General features: G+C 35.6%; 1 protein-coding gene across 1 annotated transcript; it reads left to right on the top strand.

Annotated features, from left to right (window-relative positions):
- Positions 1 to 492: 492 nt before the first annotated feature.
- LOC141931100 (translocating chain-associated membrane protein 1-like 1) lies at positions 493 to 21,004 on the top strand. The gene is made up of 11 exons (XM_074842849.1): positions 493 to 695; positions 5,807 to 5,867; positions 8,263 to 8,381; positions 9,297 to 9,413; positions 9,499 to 9,557; positions 10,360 to 10,444; positions 10,752 to 10,822; positions 10,905 to 11,009; positions 13,117 to 13,260; positions 14,092 to 14,252; positions 16,514 to 21,004. The coding sequence occupies exons 1-11, from the start codon at positions 576 to 578 to the stop codon at positions 16,585 to 16,587; spliced, it is 1,116 nt and encodes a 371-aa protein (XP_074698950.1). The 5' UTR covers positions 493 to 575; the 3' UTR covers positions 16,588 to 21,004.
- The last annotated feature ends 273 nt before the right edge of the window (positions 21,005 to 21,277 follow it).

Below are 21,277 nucleotides of genomic sequence, written 5' to 3'. Positions count from 1 at the left end.
GCTCTAGAGGGGAATGATGAGGAGCCGCTTCCCGCCACTTAGGCGGGTCGCAATCCTGGGACTCGTGAGGAGAACGGACTGGCCAAGGTGCCTCGCAGGCTTTAAGGGAACGGAGCTACCTGGCCGCCACTGGAGCTGCAGCGAGCACAGCCTCCACAGAGACCAAACCGCATCGACCCGAACCAAGGACACCCGCTCCACGGAGCCTCCGCCGGCGGGAGCCCTCTCAGCGTCCGGCACGAACCAAGCCCCGCCCCACTCAGGTCCGCGGTGGCCTTCCGAGCAAGCCCCACCCACCCGCATATGGGGTTGGCCGGGGCCCGTGTCATTCATATCGGACCCCGTCTCCCGCCGCAAGTGCCCAACCACCTCCTTAGAAACAGTTCTTCTAGACCGCCTAATGATTAGTTGCCAGGACTGCCAATCATAGGCACTCTTACGTTTGATTGGTCGGAATTCGGAAGAGGGAGGGGCCTTTCGGGCCGGCGGTGTTTACCGTGCGTGAGGTGACGGCTGTTGAGGAGTGGTGCCGCTCCTCTCGGCAGGCCTGCCCAGGCCTGGGAGCTGTCAGCGTCATGGGGCTCCGCAGGAAAAACAAGAGGCTGGTGGTGCTCAGCCATGAGTTCGTCATTCAGAACCATGCGGATACCGCATCCTGCCTGGTGATGAGCTTCCTGATGGGGCTCATGTTTGAGGTACTGGGCGGGGTGAGGGGGCCGGTGGCTGCCGAGTCGAGCAGCGCCTGGTCCTGCTGTGGGGCAGCCGTGGCGCCCTTGGCTTCCCGCTCTGGAGCTTCCCCAGTACATCCCTCCCGTTCGCTTCAGCCTGGCTGTCAAGCGGCTCTGCCCCACCCCCTCTGTCTGCCTTTTCCCTTCTTCCCTGCAGGGTCATGTCCCTGTTTCTTTTCAACCCCGAGGTCTGGCTCTGTGACACCCTGCTCGGGTACCCTCCTCTCCATGTCTTGGCTGTCTTCTGAGTGCAGCAAGTGTCACTTGTCTCTCTCTGTCCTGCCCCAGCTCACATAGTCCCCTAGTGCCTCCCTTTACTACCCTGCCTTTGCCAGTTCCCACTCCTCACTATGTAATCCCCCCTCTTATCCTCTTTTGTCAGATTGTTGCTCTTTTCTTTTCTCGTCCCTTTTCCTTCATTTCTGCATATGTTTCATACCTAGTACCCTTTTACTCAGTTCCAGTATCCTGAGTTATGAAGCTCCTTAAGCCCCCTTACTTAAAGCAGAGTCGTTTTATGTCTTTTTGTTGTGTCTGCTTTTTTCTTTCCTCCCCTCCCCGCCCCGTTCAAAAGCCCACATGGTAAAGCATTAGGAACACTGTTACAAAGATGGTTTCAGACGGTCTCTGTTGTTTTGAGCACGCTTAACCAGATGGTAGTTAAAAACTGCTAGTCACCCTTTTGCACCCCTGCTCAGTCTATTGCTGTTCGTTGGCTCAGCTCCCTAGCAATGGATAATCTGAAGAAAAATGTGGAATTAAACAGTCTCAGCCTAACTTCTGAACTCCTCTCTGACTTTGTAGTTGAAAGTTATTATAAAGTTTATTTTCATGTGCAAGCTGCTTATTAGTTTCTGGGGTGATGGATTAGGCATCTCTCTTAGGCATCTTTTTCCACACTTTTGGAACAAAAGCCTTGTGTGTGTATGTGTTGCTACAGGAATGTTTTACGTTGGTGTTGAGTATGGGATAAGCTTGTTAAATAGAGTTTAAATTCTGGATACAAAACTTAAATACTTTACTGAAATATTATTGTTATTACAACTTAAATATTTTACTGAAATATTTCAACATTTCCCATCAATTGGATAAGATTAAAAATCAGATCATTTTCAATTAAAAGTACTGTTAAATTCTGAGATAAAATACTTACATGTAGATGTTCTGTCTTTTTTTTTTTAATGACCCCCTTCTGAAAACATTAAGGATACTGGACAGAAATAGAGAAAGCAGTTGTGATGGTCAGATAATTTATTTCTAAATACCAGTATTGAAGTATAATAAGTTGTGTCATCTATGGAGGAGTATGTCAAAAGTAATATATTAAATGCAGAACTCAATTTTGGGATCAAAAAAGAAAAAAAGCTTAGAGTTTGACAACTCAGGTGATAAAAGCTTTAAGAAAGTAAATAAATGTCTGCACCTGGGATAAAGTACATCCCATTTGAGTTCCCAAATGGAACTTTTTATCTATCTTTATAAGTGGTCCTTTAAAAAGATACTGCTCTGTGTCTTTTTGCTGTTAAAAACAAGTATGTTTTCTGGAGTTCCATCTCTGAATTCCATTTGTCTTAACTCAGGCTTTGTATATACCATGGAAATTTTATTTCTGTAACTCTACAGGTATTGGAAGGGACTGTGCAGCTCCCCTGGGATGAGCATTATTGTTTTGATTAAGGTGATTTCTTTCAGAGGAAAAAGAATGAGTCAATATTATTTACACTCGAGATAATTAGCAAATTATGTCATTTCTAGTCAGCAGAATTCTAAAAGTTCAAATGCAGACTGGACTCTAGTGTCGCTTGTGATATGTTTTTATTGGGCTTGTTTGAATATATACTATTATACTTATTGTGGAATTTAAACATCTGCATCTCCTTTTTGATGCAAAAATTACTTTTTTGATTGAGATGCCTTTCATTTATTATGCAGAGGAACAGTGTGCTATGTTACAGGTTAGACCTCTGTATTACTCCTCTGCCTCTTTCACCGCAGAAAGACATACCGAAGGTGTTTGAATGAAATCTATATTTCTGTTGTTTGCTGTCTAGGTTTTATACCATCTTTATAATGAGTAATCCAGTCTGCCAAACAAACAAAACTACTGATGTTTTTCCAGTAAATTTTGGTGACATTTATCATGATTCTATATTGAGTACTTTGTAAGTGTTACTGAACTTGCCTACACGGCTGTTATATCTGTTTTCTTTCGGTCTTGATTTTCTCTCCATATTAAAGTGGAATTATTTTTAGGTTTTAAGTTTGAAGCACCGAAGGGCAACTTTTTTTTTTTTAATATCTGTTCTTTTCACAGCATTTTATGCTTCCTGTGATTTCAGATGCATCTGTCAATGACAGATTTCCAAATGTGTAGGTTATACATATCCATAATCCATAGGTTATGCACTAGTAAGCTAAACAATGTGTAAATGAAACTTTTCACAGTTGACTACCTGTTGAATGATTTGCTTGGGCTTACATAGTACTATAGTAAATACAGGTGTTTCTTTTCTAGGTGACATTCAATTGCCCATATCCATGAGATGATCCAAAACCCGATACATATGTTAAAATTAGAAATCAGCATTGGAATGTCACAAATTCAATTATAAGAATTTCTTTAAGGGGCATTATTACGCTTAAGGTTGTCTATCCACCCTAATTGTACTTTCCTGTGCCTTAACTGTGCTGATTATTATGAGGTGTGCAGGGAGATTAACTCTGATTATAACATAATGAAAAGTGGAAGTTAAATTTTAGTGTGTTAACTGTTGTTTTCTTTCTTGTCCTTTTCCAAGAATATTTATAGTCCTTTATGTGCCTAGCCCTACTCATTTTCTTGACAACAGAGTGGCCCATGTCATCCAGAGAAACCTTTCTTTTAGTATTTAAGGTTCTTTTCAAGCTTCTAGTATAATCTCAGAGTTTCATATGATTTCTTTCCTCCTAGAACAATTTATACCATCTTTGTATCTGTGGCTATCTTACCACAGAATACCACTTAATGGGCTCCCATACTTCCAGCGGAGTGAAACGCTTGTAGTATTGTGTTGTATGCTTCATGGACAAACAGAAAAGCTAACTTGCTTACCACCCTCTTCTCTCAAAGAGCATAAAAAAAAAAAAAGCTTACTCTCAGGGAAGTTCCTTAATGAAGGGGTCTGCTTGAAGTTACATGGTGTGGCCTGAATGCCCTTCGACAAGGGAGACTGTTGCTGTGGGTCCTGAGCATTGACTTACTGAAAGCAAGCATGTTTTAGTTAGGTGCTGATGACATCAACGCCTATGTAACTATCTATATTTTCAGTGTCTTTCCAGGAGCAATGAATTTTTCACACTCTCATTCCATGAACATTTTAAGTTGTTATTGATGTTCTGGCTGTTTATTCTCCCCATCAAGCACACAAAAGAACTTCTGTAGCTGAGCAGGGCAGCATATTAGGAAATTCATCTGTGTTAAGGTTAATAGAGTTTTCTCCTCCCTCCTATTTTGCTGGGTCAGTTTTAACTTGCATAATTTTTCTGTCCAATTCACCACACCAGTACTTTTGGTGTCACAAGTGTGTGACAGAGACAAGAAGCAACTGGTAGTAAACAGAAAGGCAGGATTGCTCCTTTTGATGGTAGTGCTGCCTTGCAAGAGGTTGAATTGTTCATAGAACTGCAGTGTCTGAAAGTCAATTTTATATGCCAGAAAAATTGGTACTTTTGTTTTCCTTAATGAGACGTCCTCTTAAAAGCACTCTTCAGTATTATGACTACTCTACTGCTTAATTTCACAGGTGCGCTCCCAGTGTACTGAAGCAATTTGCCGCCTTTTTTTTTTTTTTTTTTTTTGCTACAGAGGATCTTTGCATTGCTGTGCCTCTTGCTTACTTTGTAGCTGGATAAATGCTTGTTTTATGTAGTTCTGAACGTTCTTAGTTTCACTTTCAGAAATTAGATGGTGCAACATCTGAGGAAAATAGCTTTCTTTTTTAGTTTTTATTTCTTTGGTTTAAGTCATATCTATGAAGATCAACTTAAAAGGAAGTGTAAAAGATACAAGAATGTATTTCTTTTACATCAATTTTCAGATTGTGCCTGTTGTACTTCTTGATTTATGAACTAGATAACTGAGTGCTTGCAAACATAATAAATGTATTTGCTATTGGCAGTGTAGGATGTAATTCCATATTGCTTTTTTTTTCAGCAAAGGAACCAGGGTTTTGGGTTTATATTTTTTCTTTTTCTTCCCTTCCACTTATATCCCTGTGTTACAGCTTACCACTTTTTCAGTTATATCACCACAACTGTTTGTGTATGAAGGTGTGCAAGCCAGATAATGAAGTGTTTTCAACTAAACTAAGCAAACATATTTACCTCATCACTTGGTTGGAGGGTCATACAGTAATCCACATTATAAACAGTTCCATTGTTACAGCTAAGGGCTAAATATACTGCAGCGTGGGAATGGGAAGATATTTTGTAGAGGTAGGGATGGCCGAAAGTGTTGTGTTGGTTTGTTTTGTTCTTTAAAAAAAGCAAACCTAGTTTTTCCACCTGAGAAAAAGTAACGTAAAAGTATACCATTGGTTACTTTGTACTGTAGTTTTTAGAAAATGCTTGATTTATCACACAAGAAATTGATGAATCTTATAATCCTACTATGATGTTTTGAATACTTTATTTGCTTATATGGACACTTAGCCATAACATGGCTTTTTTTAATATCTTGCAAAGTTAGGTGAAACTTTCCATCTGATTTAATTTAGCGAGTCTTTTAACTTTTGAAATAAATGAAAGCCATTTACACTTCTAAACACTTCAAAATATTATTTAGTAGAACAGTGACTAATTTGATCCTTAGCTAAAAGGACATAATTCAAGTCCTGACCCTATGCAGCAAATGTTAAAGGATTTGCAACAAGGTGAGCTTCCACATTTATGGGAGATAAATAACACTTTTGGGACCTCTTTGATTTAAATCATGTGTGGGAGAACGTTTGTTGATGGCGTAATCTTCTAGTTTTGGGTGTTTATTGTCTAGCTTGTTTGAAAAATCGGATACTTTTTCCTTGTTTCTTTTTGAATTCCAGGTCTCAGCCAAGTACGCCATCATCTTTATTGCTGTGCAGTACAATGTCACCTATACCACTGGTGAGATTAAATCTAATCTATTTTTTTTTCTTGTAATGCAAGAGCTCAACTATTAAAAATTACTCTTTTTTTTTTTTTCCCCTCAAGCCTTTAATTCACTTCACTTTTATCATATAGTAGAACTCTCATATGTGTCTGCTTTTGGGTTTACTAATACTATATTCACTGAAACATTCTAGTGTTATCTCTGTTGCTTGTGAATAATACGGCACTATTTTTCCCATAGTTAACTCTTCTACTAACTTGCATTTTAATGTGAAAAGCATGTATTCTTTTCAGTTTTTGATACAATCAACAGGAGTTATCAAGTAACAGAATATTTTGGTAATCTTCTACATACCTGTTGCTTATTCATGATTTCTTATGTCATTAGTAATGGATTTTGTGGTGTTTATTTCAAAAATATCACATTATTATTCTCAATTAACTGATGCTGCCAATTCAATCATGCTTTTAAATAACAAGGGGAGAAAGTACTGGTTCTTTTTTTTCCTCACAAAATATTTCTTTTTTTTAATCTTTTGTACCTGCTGTACTACATACAAGAGACAAGAGTGGTAAGCAGCTAGTGGAACTTCCTTATTTGATAACTTAATTTTTCTTAATAGTATCGGTAATCTTCGTTTCTTTTCAGGAACTAATCTGCACAATGTCTTGGAAAAAATAGGTACTGTGGTAGAAGTATTACAGATGGGGAACTAAGGTCCAGAGAAATTAGCTAAATCTGTGACTTCTGTTCTAATCTTAACTTCCAAATTTTAGACCTCTGTGCTGCAACTATTCCAAAGAACGTAGCACTCGGACTGCATTGAATATGTTCAAAATAGTGCATTGATCAACTTTGCTTGCAGTAATGAATATATATAACTTTTTGCAAATGTTTCATGAGGTGTTTAATGCTGAACACCTGAGGTGGACACAGTCAGTGGACTTCTGGTTTACTGATATTTGAGCAGCATCAAGTAAAAATCTCCTACAGCGGAGACAAAAGTAAAATCCACGTTGGTTACCAAAACGCCTGTGATGTTGCTTCTTCATATTGTTTGGTGCGTGCATGTGTTTGTGTGTCTATGTATATATACATACATGTAATGGAATGAACAAGGTATAGCTTCCTTGAGTTTTAGTAGGAAGTGAGTGTGAGTTCCACACAAGCAATTTTGAGGTGTCAGCTCTGGCTTTCTGAAAATATGTGAATATATTACTAGTGAAGGTCCGTTCTGAAAACAGTGCCAGGGACCAGCAGAAATAGCATTTGTTATGCAATTACTTGTTCAGTGATTATATCACAAGCTGTTTTCAAACATAGAAATAGGACATCTGACACTAGAGTTATATGGATGTCCTGTGCATTAGGACCTTAATGTACCATTCATCTTACAGGAAGCAGTAATTGCTTCCTTGACACCTCGCCTAGCTTCCTTTAGGGGGAAAAAAAAAAAGTTGTTTGATGTCAGTATTTCTGCTGTTTTGCATTTGGACAACATAAACAGAGTTTGACACAGGGTAGAAGTCGTAAAGAGAACAAAATTCCTTGATGTTTATGAAAAGTGGTGACTGTATAGATAAGGGACATCCAAATTAATGGCCTCTCTTAAGTGAAAACAGAAGAATGTAAGTGTTAGACATGTTAGCCTGTAAATCAGGATGAGTGTGGCTCTTGATTAGTTGTAGTACAAGTTCTTTCTTTTCCATTGCAGTGTCTCAGATGCATAAAGAAAAGTGAGGTTGTTATAGTGGGTGTCTGGGCCAAAGGAGACACCCCTACAAAATCAGGCTTCCTTAGGTCTACTGCTCCTGATACATGCTTTTTTTTAATTGAATTTCATTTTTAACTTCTCCCATACTTAAACACGGTAAATACAAACATTTGAAGTATTTCTGTAACAGTGTGTATATTCTTTTTTTTTGATTTATAGGAACATATTACTAATTCTGGGGAAGTTGTTACTTAGCAATGTGTTGAACTACTAGGGTTTCCAGTGTATATAGTTTCTTTTTTGCTACATATAGTCATGCTTCTTAAGATGCAGTCTCATTTGATCTCGTAACAAAGTATAGAGGATAGGGTGTTGGTGTGTGGTTCTTTTTTTTTCTTTCTTTTTTTTTTTCCCCCTTTTTTGATGGCTGAGATGAAAGAAATTGATGGGAGATACAGCTCAGTGTATACTGCTCTCAATAGCTGGTTCTAGGCTTATAACTATATCATTGTATTGAAGGAAAAGAAGTTCCAAGTTATCTAATCGGGCATAAAAAGTAATTTTCAACAATGTAAGACTTATAAGCAGTATCCTGTATCAACATAACTTCCAAGCACAGTGGTTGCTGCGGCCCTTCTTCAGTTGCACAGAGTTCTCCTTCATAAGAATGTAAAAATACACACTTTTTTTTTTAGGTGACAACGGTGAGCAATTTCATTTTTATGACTATGGTCCAAAAGACATTGCCACAGTCTTCTTCTACATGCTTGTAGCTATTAATCTGCATGCTGTAATCCAGGAGTACGTATTAGATGTAAGTTTATTACTGGGATTTAATTTACTTTTGTAAACATGTTACTTTTAGACATCAGTTGCTGAGAGTTTTTCTTCAGGTGAAGTATAAGCTGTGGTACAAGGAATGGTTTAGTATTTAAAAGCCCTGTTATGATCGATCCTCTTGTTCTTTGACAAAAATGCAAATAGACCTTGGTTTAGTGGTGGACTCAGAAGTGTTAGTTTAAGGGTTGGACTCATTGGTCTTTTCCAACCTAAATGATTCTATGATATTTTTATAGTGATATTTCCTCAATTTATTAATGGTATAAACCACTGAATCTTTCTTTCAATCAATATAATTTATATTTTTCTGTAAAAACAGACATTAAATATTCATGCCCTACTCAAAATATCTGTGAATGAGGTCTGTTGCATTAGATTCATAAGATACATTCAGATCAGAAATGAAAATTACTGCAGTGGTGGATTTCTGTTTGTCAGCTGAGCTTGCTTTGCCTCAAAGAGGGAGCTCAAATTTTACACCAATTCAGGTGCAAAGTAAAATTAATTTGTTAAAGACATTGTGAAGACCATCTATTACTGAATGGTCTTAGAATGCTTTCACAAATAGGTCATCTGAGCCACAGAAGCTCAAATGGTTTTAAGTGTGTAAAGAGATTTGAAAAATTGAGCAATATGACTCTGATTATGGGGGGGAAAAAAATTGTCTGAATGCATTATCTGAATATTGTCCCTGTGAACTTTACCATAGTGGCAACTCTTATTGAAGCTAATTGTCATACAAAGTGCTGATCGAGGTCTTAAATGGTGGGAGTTATGTATTTTGGCTGAGGAATGGGAGATTTGGGAAGAAAAAAGAATTCAGCAGCCAACTCCCAAATAGCTTTCTTGTTTTAGAAACTACATTTATTAATCTGCTTTTTGTTTCTAGAAAATTAATAGACGTCTGCATTTGTCAAAAACAAAGCACAGCAAATTCAATGAATCGGGACAGCTAGCATTTTTCTACTTGTTTTCATTTATATGGGGAGCAAGTATTTTGAATGCAGTAAGTCACTCTATTTGCTGTTCTTATTTAAAAAATAGTCTTAAAGTATTAAGAAGGTCCTTAAATCAATCACCTTTTTCTTTAGGAAGAATTTGTGATGAACCCAATCTCACTCTGGAAAGACTATCCCCATTCTCGTATGCTGTAAGTGTTCTATTTTCAATGTGAAAAAAATCTGGTACTTCTAATCACTGAATATTTAACCACCCAAATTTTAGGGAACCACTAATAAGGGAGTGACATTGATACCTTACAAGAACGACAACTAGATGAAAATACTTTCTTCTGTTTGAAAACTCAGCTGTTTTATCCAAAGCTAGGTTTTGATTGATTGAATATCTATCCAAGATATACTTAACATGTGTTCTTACCTTTCTTTAATTTAACCATGGTAGCTGGGTTACAGTGGAAGTGTTTGCAAGATGGGATATATAATAGGACTGCTGAACTGTTTCACACCAAAGAAACATGTTTGTCAGAGACTGAATTTTCAAATTAGAGGGGATTTATAGCTTGATTTTTTTTTTTTTTTTTTTTTTTTTTTTTTTTTAGATGAAGATGACTTACGAAGTTGTGTTGTTTGTCTGGTCCCCCACCATTCTTCTCAGGCGACTGTGATAGAGGGAAGGGGGATAATACACAATTTTTAGGAAGGGAGTTCTACGGCTCACAGAATAAAATGTTTCTTTGTTAGGTTTTTTGGTGTTTTTTCTTTCCTACTGACTTTAAAGGGATTCAGAACTTCCTATCAAGAAGGTTATGGATGCTAATTCAAAAAACTGTCACCACAGAGTTGTTTTGTATTTGTGGTTCCTGTGATTTAGGAATCATAAACTGTAATAAATCAGAATGAATTAATTTAAGATAATGAAATAAAAGCTTGTATCTCATGTTGAAAACTTGAAAACGCATCATCCTGTGTTTTCTTAACTGAATTATTGTTTAGTTTTCAGGTAAAATTCTTCTATATTTGCCAGATAGCCTATTGGCTTCATGCACTGCCAGAACTATACTTCCAAAAGATCCGAAAGGTATGGGGAGCAGTTGTCAGTGCAGTTAATTAAATATCTGTGCTTTCCAATTATTTGTATTAAATTTTTTGTTTATATTAACTGTATAAATATCTACATATTAATATTTTTATATTCAGTTACTAATATTTTTAATTGCTTGCATTTCTTATCTAATTTAGTCTACGTGGTCTGTAGTTTTTGATTCAGATAGTATTTCCAGAAATTTATACAGTAGTGTGAAAAATAATTAAACCTAATGAATGATATGTTTGGTTTTTTTATAGTTAAACTGTAACAGCATTTATTATAATTTCTCTAATTTTAGGAAGATATTCCAAGGCAGCTATGTTATATTTGCCTTTACATTGCTCATATCTCTGGTGCCTATATATTGAAGTAAGTATTTGCATGTCCATTTTGAATAGATAGATCTGTTTTCTTTATAATGTCATTAAAATTTCTAACTTCTGTTTTACAGTTTGCAGCATTTGGGGCTAATTCTGATGGTACCTCACTATTTAGTGGAACTCATTTTTCATGCCTCACGTCTTTTCTACTTCAGTGATGAAAACAAGCAAAAAGGGTAAATCTTGCATGTATCAATTAAAATTCAGAACTTTGCTTACTAGTTGCATATAAATGGATTTGCATGTATGTAAAGGTACTCGGGTAGCAAACACTATTTGTTCGATGTCCACTATTACCTGCTTTGAATTCATAAGCAAGTCGTTGTCATTACATAGAATCAAGGCAGCAAATACACCACTTCATGATCATCATCATAAGGTTTTGCTAAAGTCCCATCTCGGGTATCTATGTATTGGCTTCTGATTCTATAAGTTGCCTGTTTGCTTAAATGTTCATAAATGTTTGTATGTAGGGACACTTGCTTTTAAAAACAGTTAATTGAAGAAGTAACAACAGCAGCATTCCCTGTAAGTTCATGCAGGTCTCTCTCCTTTTGGTAAGGTGAGAAAGGAAAGTAACTATACAACAGAGAAGGCAGTGTCTCAAAACATGTAGTTGATGAGATGTATAATTGAAGACATCTCTTGAGTAAGATTCTCAACTATTCTGAGAATTAATGGGTATAAAAGTAATGCATTTCAGAATGGAAGGAGATGAGGAACTGGGATATTTAACTGTGTGGCATGCTAGGATTCATTTCACCATTTGAATGCAAAGACTTTTGGAGGTTCCAGTTTGAATAAAGCAGCCTTGTCCCATTTATGTGTTCTTGTCTCTTATTCTTTCTTCCTTTTCTGAGTGACTGCCCAGCTGGAAGAGATTATCATGAACGCCTTGCTTTCTTTCATGCAATCCCTTTATATAGGCAGTCTCCCTTGAGGCACTGTAATGCTGCTGCTCTTTCTGGTCTTTTCAGAAGAATCATTTGTGTTGCTCCTTAAAGCTAACATTTTAAATAGGTATGCCGAATGTCCTTTGCAAAAAGATCTATGTTTACTGATGCAAATAGGGAAGCGGGAGAAAGTTAGCTCATCTTTCATTTGTGTGTCATATTTAATTGTGAGAATTTTGGAGCTATGAGTTTATCTGCTTTTCATTATATGCCGTCCAAAAGCATGAAGGCTAAATATACTGATCGGGACAACATATTTTCCTGTCTTATGAAGAATCTAATGGTCAGTTAAATATCTGTCTGTCTTTGGCTGGAAATCAGTTATCTCATGTGCAATATTACCACAGTTTAAATAACTGGAATGGAAATTGGTTTTCATAGCTGATGAATTGCAGAAGTACTTCGGGCATGTTATTTCTATTACAACATGTAACACTTTTAATGTAGACTGTAGAAACAACACAATGACAAATACTAGGTATTTTTCTTAGCTCAGAATTTGTTTCTTCTTACAGTTCTACATCCAGACATTGTAGCTTTTCTCAAAATCTTTTTTTGGTGGAGGATGTGAAGAGTGCTCTTTAAGCAGTCTTGCTTATACTGTGAAAGATTTGAAGTATGTTTTCTTTAAGTTTGATATCAGTTGAACAAGCTGATTTTTTTCTTTTTGTAATGGAAATTTTTGAGATACTTTTTTCACATTGGTAGTGTCTTTTTTAATCCGTTCATCAGTCACATGATACAAAGTCTTTTTCCTATAGAAATCTTTATGGAATAACAGAAATAAGACCAATTTTCTAAATCAATTATTGTCAGCTTAATAAAACTTTAGGGGTTTTTTTCCATATTCTATAGCAAAAACTTCCAGATGCTGCAAATCTGCAGATTTTCATCTTTCTCTGTTAGCTTTATAGTGAAATAATTGTAATTTCTTACTTATTAGCTATCTGATTACCTTCTCATCCAATAAACATCTGGCTGTTAAAAATTACATACATCTTCCAGCTGTTTAATAAATGTATATTATGCCTTTAGCATGAGCTCTCTGGCTTTATAGCATCACCATTACTTATAAATGGCTTACAGCATGAATGCCAACTTGAGATGCATCTTTTTACTTCGTTGTACTTTCTAGTCAAAAGACTGTAATGAGGCAGGACTGAATGTTTGCAGATGACCAAATTTTTCTGTAATTATTGGTCTCCTCCATGGACATTTCCCTATTGTTGCAGAGAGAATATTAATGGAAAGTTCTTTGTATGTTTGACTTCATTGCAAAGAAATGGACTAAAAGGAGAAAGCACATTAATTTCATTATTTTTGTTTTCAGATTTACCATTTGGGCTTTACTTTTCGTAATGGTGCGTCTTTTGACCTTAACTTTATCTGTCCTCACATTTGGATTTGGTCTGGCAAGAGTAGAGAATCCAGATTTTTCCATAGCAGACGGAAACTTCAATGTACTCCCAGTGAGGTATAAAAAGGCTAGTAGACATTCATGTTTGTATAATGTGGCATTTCAAAATATCTTTTAATAAAACAACCCAGGATGATAATGTATTTTGAGGAATTTCCCTGGGTGGTGTTTTCCTCTTGAGTATTTAAGGGAAGGGAAATTTTGTTCTCTTTTCTATTGTCTTTTCACAACAGTGGTAGAACAGAATTTATGGGAAATAGAAAAGAAGAAAGAAAAATGAAATTTTTTTAATTAATTGTTGATAATCCTCTCATTAAACTCCCCCCCCCCCCCCCCCCCCCGTTTCTGTACTGGACATAGTATCATTTGGTGATATTAATACCCCTAATTTTTTAATTAATTATCTGTTTGATGCTTTTCTAAAATATATTTTTAATGTCTTTTGTTCTTGCTTGTTAATTTTGAAGTTGTTATTACTTTTTCAGCATAAGCTCGTCACTTTAACATTCACCCTTATAACTTAATGCCCGTAATCAAGTGTGTGGGAGGGATTTTGAATCTACATGATTTCTCATTCATAGATTTCTCGGCAGAAGGGGCCTCAATGACACAATTCCCTGTCAGCCATTGAAAGCTATGGTCATGACTCCTTGATAAACCCGATTGCTTCTAGCAATATTCTTACATACGATTTCCATTCACTTGTGTGACACACCTTGTCTTGGGTAAAGCCTTCTGATACATCTGGTTTGCCATGGTATGAAGATTTTAATTGTTTCAATAGTAGACTTTTGGAGAAAAAAAAATAAAATAGGTACAGATTTGCAGTCTATTAATGGTTAACTGAAACTTTTATCTAACTGTCTCCAAAATCTCAAATCTTATTAGGATTGGCTGCCTGGGTGCTGTTTGTCTAACACAGGCCTGGATGATGTGGAAATTTATAAATTTTCAGCTGAAGAAATGGAGAGAGCATGTTAAGAACCAGACTCCAAAGAAAAAAATAACTAACACAAAGAACAAACGAACAAAAAAGGATCTAAACAGAGGTCAGTGACAAAATTTTTTAAGTTGTTTCTAGGCCAAATGTTTTTATACCAGATGTATCATCTTATAGCTTTCTGTAAAAGAGCAAAAACATCTGTCTTTTGACATGCAGAAAATATAGATAATATTATAGCTGCTTCAAATGTTAAGGCTTGTTCTTCTCTAATTCCATATTGCTAACAGGACAGCACACAGAGTGCTAACTGTATTAAGTGTTAGTCCTGGGTAATCTTCAGGATTATTCACTGAACTCTATGTTAACCTAAACACAAGGAATATGTTATGAAACTGGGCTTAATAATTCCAGGGGTTTCTTTCAATTTTAAATCAGTTTTTTACAATGCTGCTAAAAATTTTTTGGATTTAACATCAGAAAAAGAAGTATCATCTGAAATCTCTACTGTATTTTATAAATTCTGCTTCTATTACGTTTCAGACCATTAAAATTAAGTTTCTTTGTTCCTCTATATAAAAGCACATCACGTAAAGAACATCAGACCTACTGGAAAAGAACTCAAAAAGGAACATCATAGTAGCTGGCAAAGCACAACTAATGGAGAAAGGCTCTTAATTATATGACACTGTATAATTTTCAAATTCCAATGTTATATCAATTAAATTAGTTAAATGGGAGTTACGAAGATTTGGTATAGTGAAATCTTGTATTCTTGTTAGCATATACGTGAAACACTGGATAGACTTCTGTATGAAGGATTGGAATCACTTCTGAGATTTGGGTAGAGTTTTGAAAAATGCAGTTTCTTGGGCATTTTACCGCAGGCTGGCTCTCTTTCTGAAGTTGATCTTCATGTATTTGTTTCTACTAAGAGGGGTTGAAGCTCTTTGCATTCAGAGTTTACTACCTGAGTCAGCATTAGCTGAAACCAGTTGGAAGATTCTATACCATAACGGTGCTCATAACATTGTTTTTCTTTATCATTCTGGAGCAGCCTTTACGCTCTGAATGAGGCTGCAGATGCTTTTTTCTTTTTTTCTTTCTCCAATCTTGCAGATCCTTCTCTCATTTCCAGATGAGTAACTTCATTGCTTTTTCTGTGTTTTATAAAATTAGTGCAATTCTCAAGTTCCCAAGATGATTATACTCTGGAATAACAGAAGTGATGCTCTGTAGTTTGATTTCATGTTTGCTTCAATTTAGCAAAACAAAGAATAGCACAGGCATTACAGCTCTCTGACTGAATATGTGGAAGGATGTTGTGCAGTGTTTATCTTATTTCTAATGGCAAAAGTATTCATACTTGTAGAAATACTCTGAGAGCTTGGGTTCCACTGAAGCCAGTAGTTTAGTTGCAGGCATGAGCCCTAAGTCCTTTCTTTAGTCTACTTGAAGGTAAATAGACTCCTCTTGTCCTCTAGCTCTTAACATGAGAATTCAGACTCATATGCAGTTAACATGTCTGTACAGTGGTTAGGCACGATTTTCACAGGATCCCAATAGAATAGGAAAAGAATGTATGTTTGAGGTGGTTAGGTGTGGAGAGTTACATAGCCAAAATAATCAAGTTCAGATTTAATTGGCAAAAGAAGGACTAAAAGTGTACCATAAATCCTTCATGTACTGCTTTGTTCCATCTGTCCTGTTGCAGCTTCTCTTCATGCTGTGGCCTGAGCTTCTTATGCTAATGACAGACAAAGCTGGAAGTGTGAAATGGCAGACTGTCTGGGATAGTGCATGCCTTATGGGAGTAATACTAAGAATGCTGTATAATAGGAAAAAAAATACTAAGGAATCAGTAAAAATTATTTAAGGAATAATGGAGAACAACTAAACTAAGATCCCAGTTAAACTAAGATGTCACAGAAGAAGAGACATTGATTAATAGTTACTTAATTAGTGATTATTCAGAATATAAGCATGGTCAACTGGCACTCAGAAGAAAGTTTACCAATGGGGCCCAACAAGTTTCTGTGCAGACATATTCATTAATAAACTGCTGAGATAACAAAGTCTACGAACAAAGTCTGCCCTATTTTTAATACTACTCATGAAGCATCTGTCACTCCTGGAGTTAGGAGACTAGGCTTAGAATCAACTTCTGTCTGATTCCTGTTTATATCAACTTTGTACAGTCAATGTTCTTAAACATTTTATGTACCTAACTCCAAGTTAATTTCAACTGAAGCAAATGCTTATGCTTTTTTTTTAAAAAAAAAAAAAAAAAAAATTTCCTGTTCAGTTTCTGATTGTTTTCATGTGAATGAAAATTGTGTTGGTTAACTGTACTTTAATTTAAAATTACAGCTACCTTTGTCAATGGAGCAGCAAAATTAGAAGGTGGAGCATCACCAAGAATAAGAAAATCAAAACCAGTATGAGAATACAAGCAAGTATCAGAAGACAACATTCGACAGAAGACTGTGACTTAAAAAACTGACACTGCAGAGCTATTATTTGGGTGTCTTATTTCAATGGACACTACAGGGTTATATTTTTAAAATATTTTTGTTAATAACCCTATATTTATGACAGGATCATCTTTGATCTACCTTAACCAAGCAGACATCTCCAAATTTCACTTAGCTTTAACAATGAAAACAGATGAATCGGTTTGAACTTCTGGTTCTGTGATCAGAAGTTACTACATTTCTCTAGTAGTTGCATTGCAGACACTTCAGAAGGCTACCTAAATCAGTTATCTGTCTATTCATTTGTTTTTATAAAATCAAAATTCTGTACCAAAAAGATCTTACCATGTCTGTTCCTCCTCCCTCTTCCCTCCCCAAGAATTTTTTCTTTATTCATCTTACATGGAGTAAGAGGTTATACCTGAAGTAGCCTGGTAAAAAAGCAAAAGTTGTTCTACACCTGACTTCTCTTTAAAAATTATAGATTTAAAGAGAGGGCAAATTCTGACAGGACATCACTAATCTTCTTCCAGTATAAAGGTGAGACTAGCGTTTAGTAAAGATGCAACTTGTGTGCCTTAGGAAAAATGCTAGACTGCCTGTTGGATTTTGCAGTGGATTGTACTGTCTTGTATGGGGCAGGGGTGGGAGGAAGAAAAGTAGCTAATCTGTAGGAATACCTTATCCCTTTTGAAATAAAAGACAAAACTTCCAAATATTTGTGAAGAGCCAGTATTTCATGCTTGCAATTACATATGACAGATTTTTTTTTTCTCCTCAATTGTGTCGTTTTCCTTTAATTTATGACTGACATGTCTTAAACTTCCAAGTCTACTCAGAAGATGTTCAAGACAGGTGCTAAAACAATATTACAATGCATGTTTCACCAAGCATAACCTTTTTTCTTTCTTTCTTAACCTGTAGATAATAATTTATTTTAGTCTGACTCAAGGGTTTTGTGTCTATGAAGGTATTAATTTGCTCCTTATGTGAACACGTTATCTGGATATGATTTTAATATTAGTATGATTATATTATAAAAAGATTAATGGTATTTTTGTAAGTAACCTTCATAGATCTGAGGCTGGTATCTCAATGTTGGATAAGTTTCATGAACTCACTTTCTTATTTGCTGTAACTTTCTCTCTGTGCAAATAGTTTTAGGAATATTATATTAATTCACATAAGCCTATACATTTCTACTGAAGATGTTTACCATGGAACTAGATTACATTTGATAATATTTTTAATAAACTTGTATAATAATGAATGCCTCATTCATTAAAAGTATCATCTTTTAAGCAGTTGGGTGAGATTTGCTTAGATTTCAAGTATTTCTCAGCATGCTGCTCGCAAGACAATGTTTTCTTTGATGTATCCTGCAACTGTAAGTTTACAGTCCCTGTAGATATCAATTTATGCACACCTAAGTTACCAGGTTTTCAAAAGTTAATCCAAACAGTGGTTTAGGTGCCAGTAGCCAATTCCAGCCACATAAAACTAGACAATTTCACATTCATTTTTTGTGCAAATTTCACAGTGTAATTACTTTACAGATACAAAGATAGTTTCACTGAATTTACAAATAAAAAAAGTGAGCAGGTTGGTGTAACAACTAGTTCATTAACAAAAAAAGCAAGTGTATGTGCTTTTAGAAGTAAACTGAATTAAGGCAGTGATTTTTATGATTTTTGTTTTTCATTGTCTTGCTAATAGCTGTGAAAGCTGAAATGCAAAGTGGTTGTTAAACCAGATGAAGATGGCTTGTTTTTCTTTAAATGTCATATTTTCTGTTTCTGGCTGAGTGGGAATGAGGAGTCAGAAAAGTAGAACTCAAGTGAAAATGATGAATTCACAGGAGTATTTGCTTTAGATGTATTTTAAGCAACTTCTTTTTTTAAATTTACAAGACTAACGATTCTGAGTTTATCTCTGCAGTTAGTTTTAAAAATCCTTTTACACTTTAAATTAAAATTTGTTGGTTTGTTCCATGGTTAGAAAAAACTGCCACATTCAGGGATTGTTCCATGTGTTAAGCACAATATTTTTATAGGGAAGGTGTGAGACATAGGTCATCAACTATGAATTCCCAAGTGCTTGACAATTTCTTTTGAACTGCAGCTTTCAGAAACATTGCCAAAAATGTCTAATGTCTTTGAAATTACTTTTCTTTAACCAAATACTTAAACCAATTCCAAACCCCTCATGTGATAGTAAGATCTGAGGTCAATCCAGGCATCTTGTTATGAAGTCAGTAAAACAAAATGCACAGTAGAACTTTGGCTAAGCACTTCTGTATGAAGGAGACCTAATTAAAGCTAAATCTAAGCCAAGGGTAACGAGTACTGCAAAGTCATGTTTATGTCGCAGAGGATCTTCAAAAGTCTTAGAAACACAGGTCCTAAGTGCCATGAAACAGAGAAGTTGGAAAGCCTATGGTTTGAGGTCTAGGGTAAAGACTGCAGCGTTAGGGTTGAGTTTGGGTGGGGTTTGTTTTGTGGATTTGTTGTTGTTGTTGTTTGGCGTTTGTTTTGTTACTTAAATATAGCTTTGTCAGGTTTTTTGAGAACTAGGCTGACTGTGTTTTTCACTTTCTTCATTATTATGAATGCCACATAGAGTAACAATCGAATTAGACACTGATTTCTTCCTGTTTCAAGCATGTAGCCTTTGCTGAAGTTGCATAAAATCTGTCAGCCGATTCACTGTTCCCTAGTGATGTAATATTATAATGAACGATCTTATTAAGCTCTTTCTACATTTATTTTAAGATTTTAATTTAAGTAAATCTTAACACTTTCAGAGAAACTATGTTTTATCTTGTCACTATCTAATTGTAAACTTAATTTGTATGTCAGAGGTCCTTGGCAAGTAGTCACATGCCCTTCAAAATATAAAATATTACTGTGCATCTGTTTTGTTGGGAAACTGAAATTAGGTCCTCTTATTTCTAACTTTCGTCCCAGTGGGTATGTAAGAGTTGTTTTATCTCCTGAATATTCTTTTAAAGATAAAAGGAAGGGCATTTTTTAGGCAGTGCTGAAAAGCTTATGTTACAAATCTGTATCTCTGGTTTTGAACTATATAATAGGAACAAACAGATTGGCTTGGTTTTAAAAGCAGAGTAATAAACTTTCTTTAGCTGATACATTTTACATTCTTGCTGAGGTTTTGAGTTGGCCACATGAAGTGGAATAGAGTGGAGGTTGTATGGTGGCATAGCAATGTGGACAATAGTGTTGCTCTTGCCTGCTCTTATTCAAGTCCACTAAAAGCTGAAATAGTTCAGAGTAGGTTCTAAAAATGTAGGATGTTGTCTGAGAGCTGGAGTTTTAAGCAAGTTTGGAAAAATGCTAGTATTTCTATATGCTCAGTCTTGTTGAATGCTATGTAACTCTGTAAATAGTTGGATGGAGAAGGCAAGGTTTTATCTATATTTGCTTCTTAATGCTAAAATGAGCTGTTCCATCTACTTAAATTGAAAGCACGTATGTACTGCCTTTCTTAAGCCATCTGAATGTTGACTTTTACCACAAAAAAATTCTAGTAGTTAAAGAAATGGGTAAAACAACACAGATATTGTAAACCATGAAATTTTAGATACTTAGCTTTAAGCCTCAGTAGCTGAAACTGAGCTTATGAATTCACTGACCATGAGCAAGAGAGAAATGTTTACAAACTAATATTGTTGTAACATCGAAACCAGCAATGTATTCTGGATTACATTGACTAATGTGTGACTGTCTGACTGCAACAAACATAGTAGTTTGTTTTTAATTCCCCTTAGGATGTATTTTCTTCTTAGTTAGTTGACTTGTCTGTCCTTTTTCTGGTTAAACAATTATTGTTGAAATGTGTTGGTTTTAAAAAAATGCATTACGAAAAATGAATTTGCATAAATCACTACATAAGGTAAAATTATGGTTTAGTGAAAGGTTGCTGAGAATATGAATTATTTTACTGAAACACTCGTTTGTTTTACGTGTTTTGTTTTACACTATGTTTTACATCAGGATTTGTTGATTATTTAATGTATAATCAATAATCCATAGCACAAGAGCCAAGTTTTGAGTATATGTAAGGTTCCCATTATTCACTTGATAAGATATTGCTAAAGAAAACTTTCTCCATTAAAAAAAAAAAAAAGAGTAGTTCTCTAAGGGTGTATTTGTGATGCATCTAGTTTTACTCTGTAATTTTGTTTCTTTGTTGCCATTAAATAATCTGTTTTATTATTATGCGAAACCAGTTACTCTTGATAGTCTGGTCAATTAGGCGGATTAGCCACACAAACTGGATTGCTAATCTAGGAAGAAGTTGTGTATGTACTTTGGATTTATTTAAAAAAAAAAAAATCAAAATATACTTCAGTTCTTTGACACTTTCACCCATTTCCTATTAGTGTTTGTTTTCTTTGCTTCTTATTCCATGCCAGAACAACTTTTCTCTTCAGTCACTGTGATGTCTATATGGTAATTTCAGGGTCCTTTGTACACCAGATGTTCTCCTCTACTCCAGTCAAGCAGACTGTAATCAATCTGCTGCAAACTATTAGTGTACAGAAGAAAATCAAAATAATAATAAAGCAAGTTAAAATTTTGCAGTCATGAAAAAGTGCTAGTTCAGCCCCAGAAAACATGGTGGTAATGTGACAAACCTT

Source organism: Strix aluco, chromosome 17 (assembly GCF_031877795.1).
Source record: "Strix aluco isolate bStrAlu1 chromosome 17, bStrAlu1.hap1, whole genome shotgun sequence".
In the NCBI taxonomy this organism is placed as follows: Eukaryota; Metazoa; Chordata; class Aves; order Strigiformes; family Strigidae; genus Strix; species Strix aluco.
The sequence above is the reverse complement of the archived record's forward strand: the minus strand, read 5'-3'. Positions and strand labels throughout refer to the sequence as shown.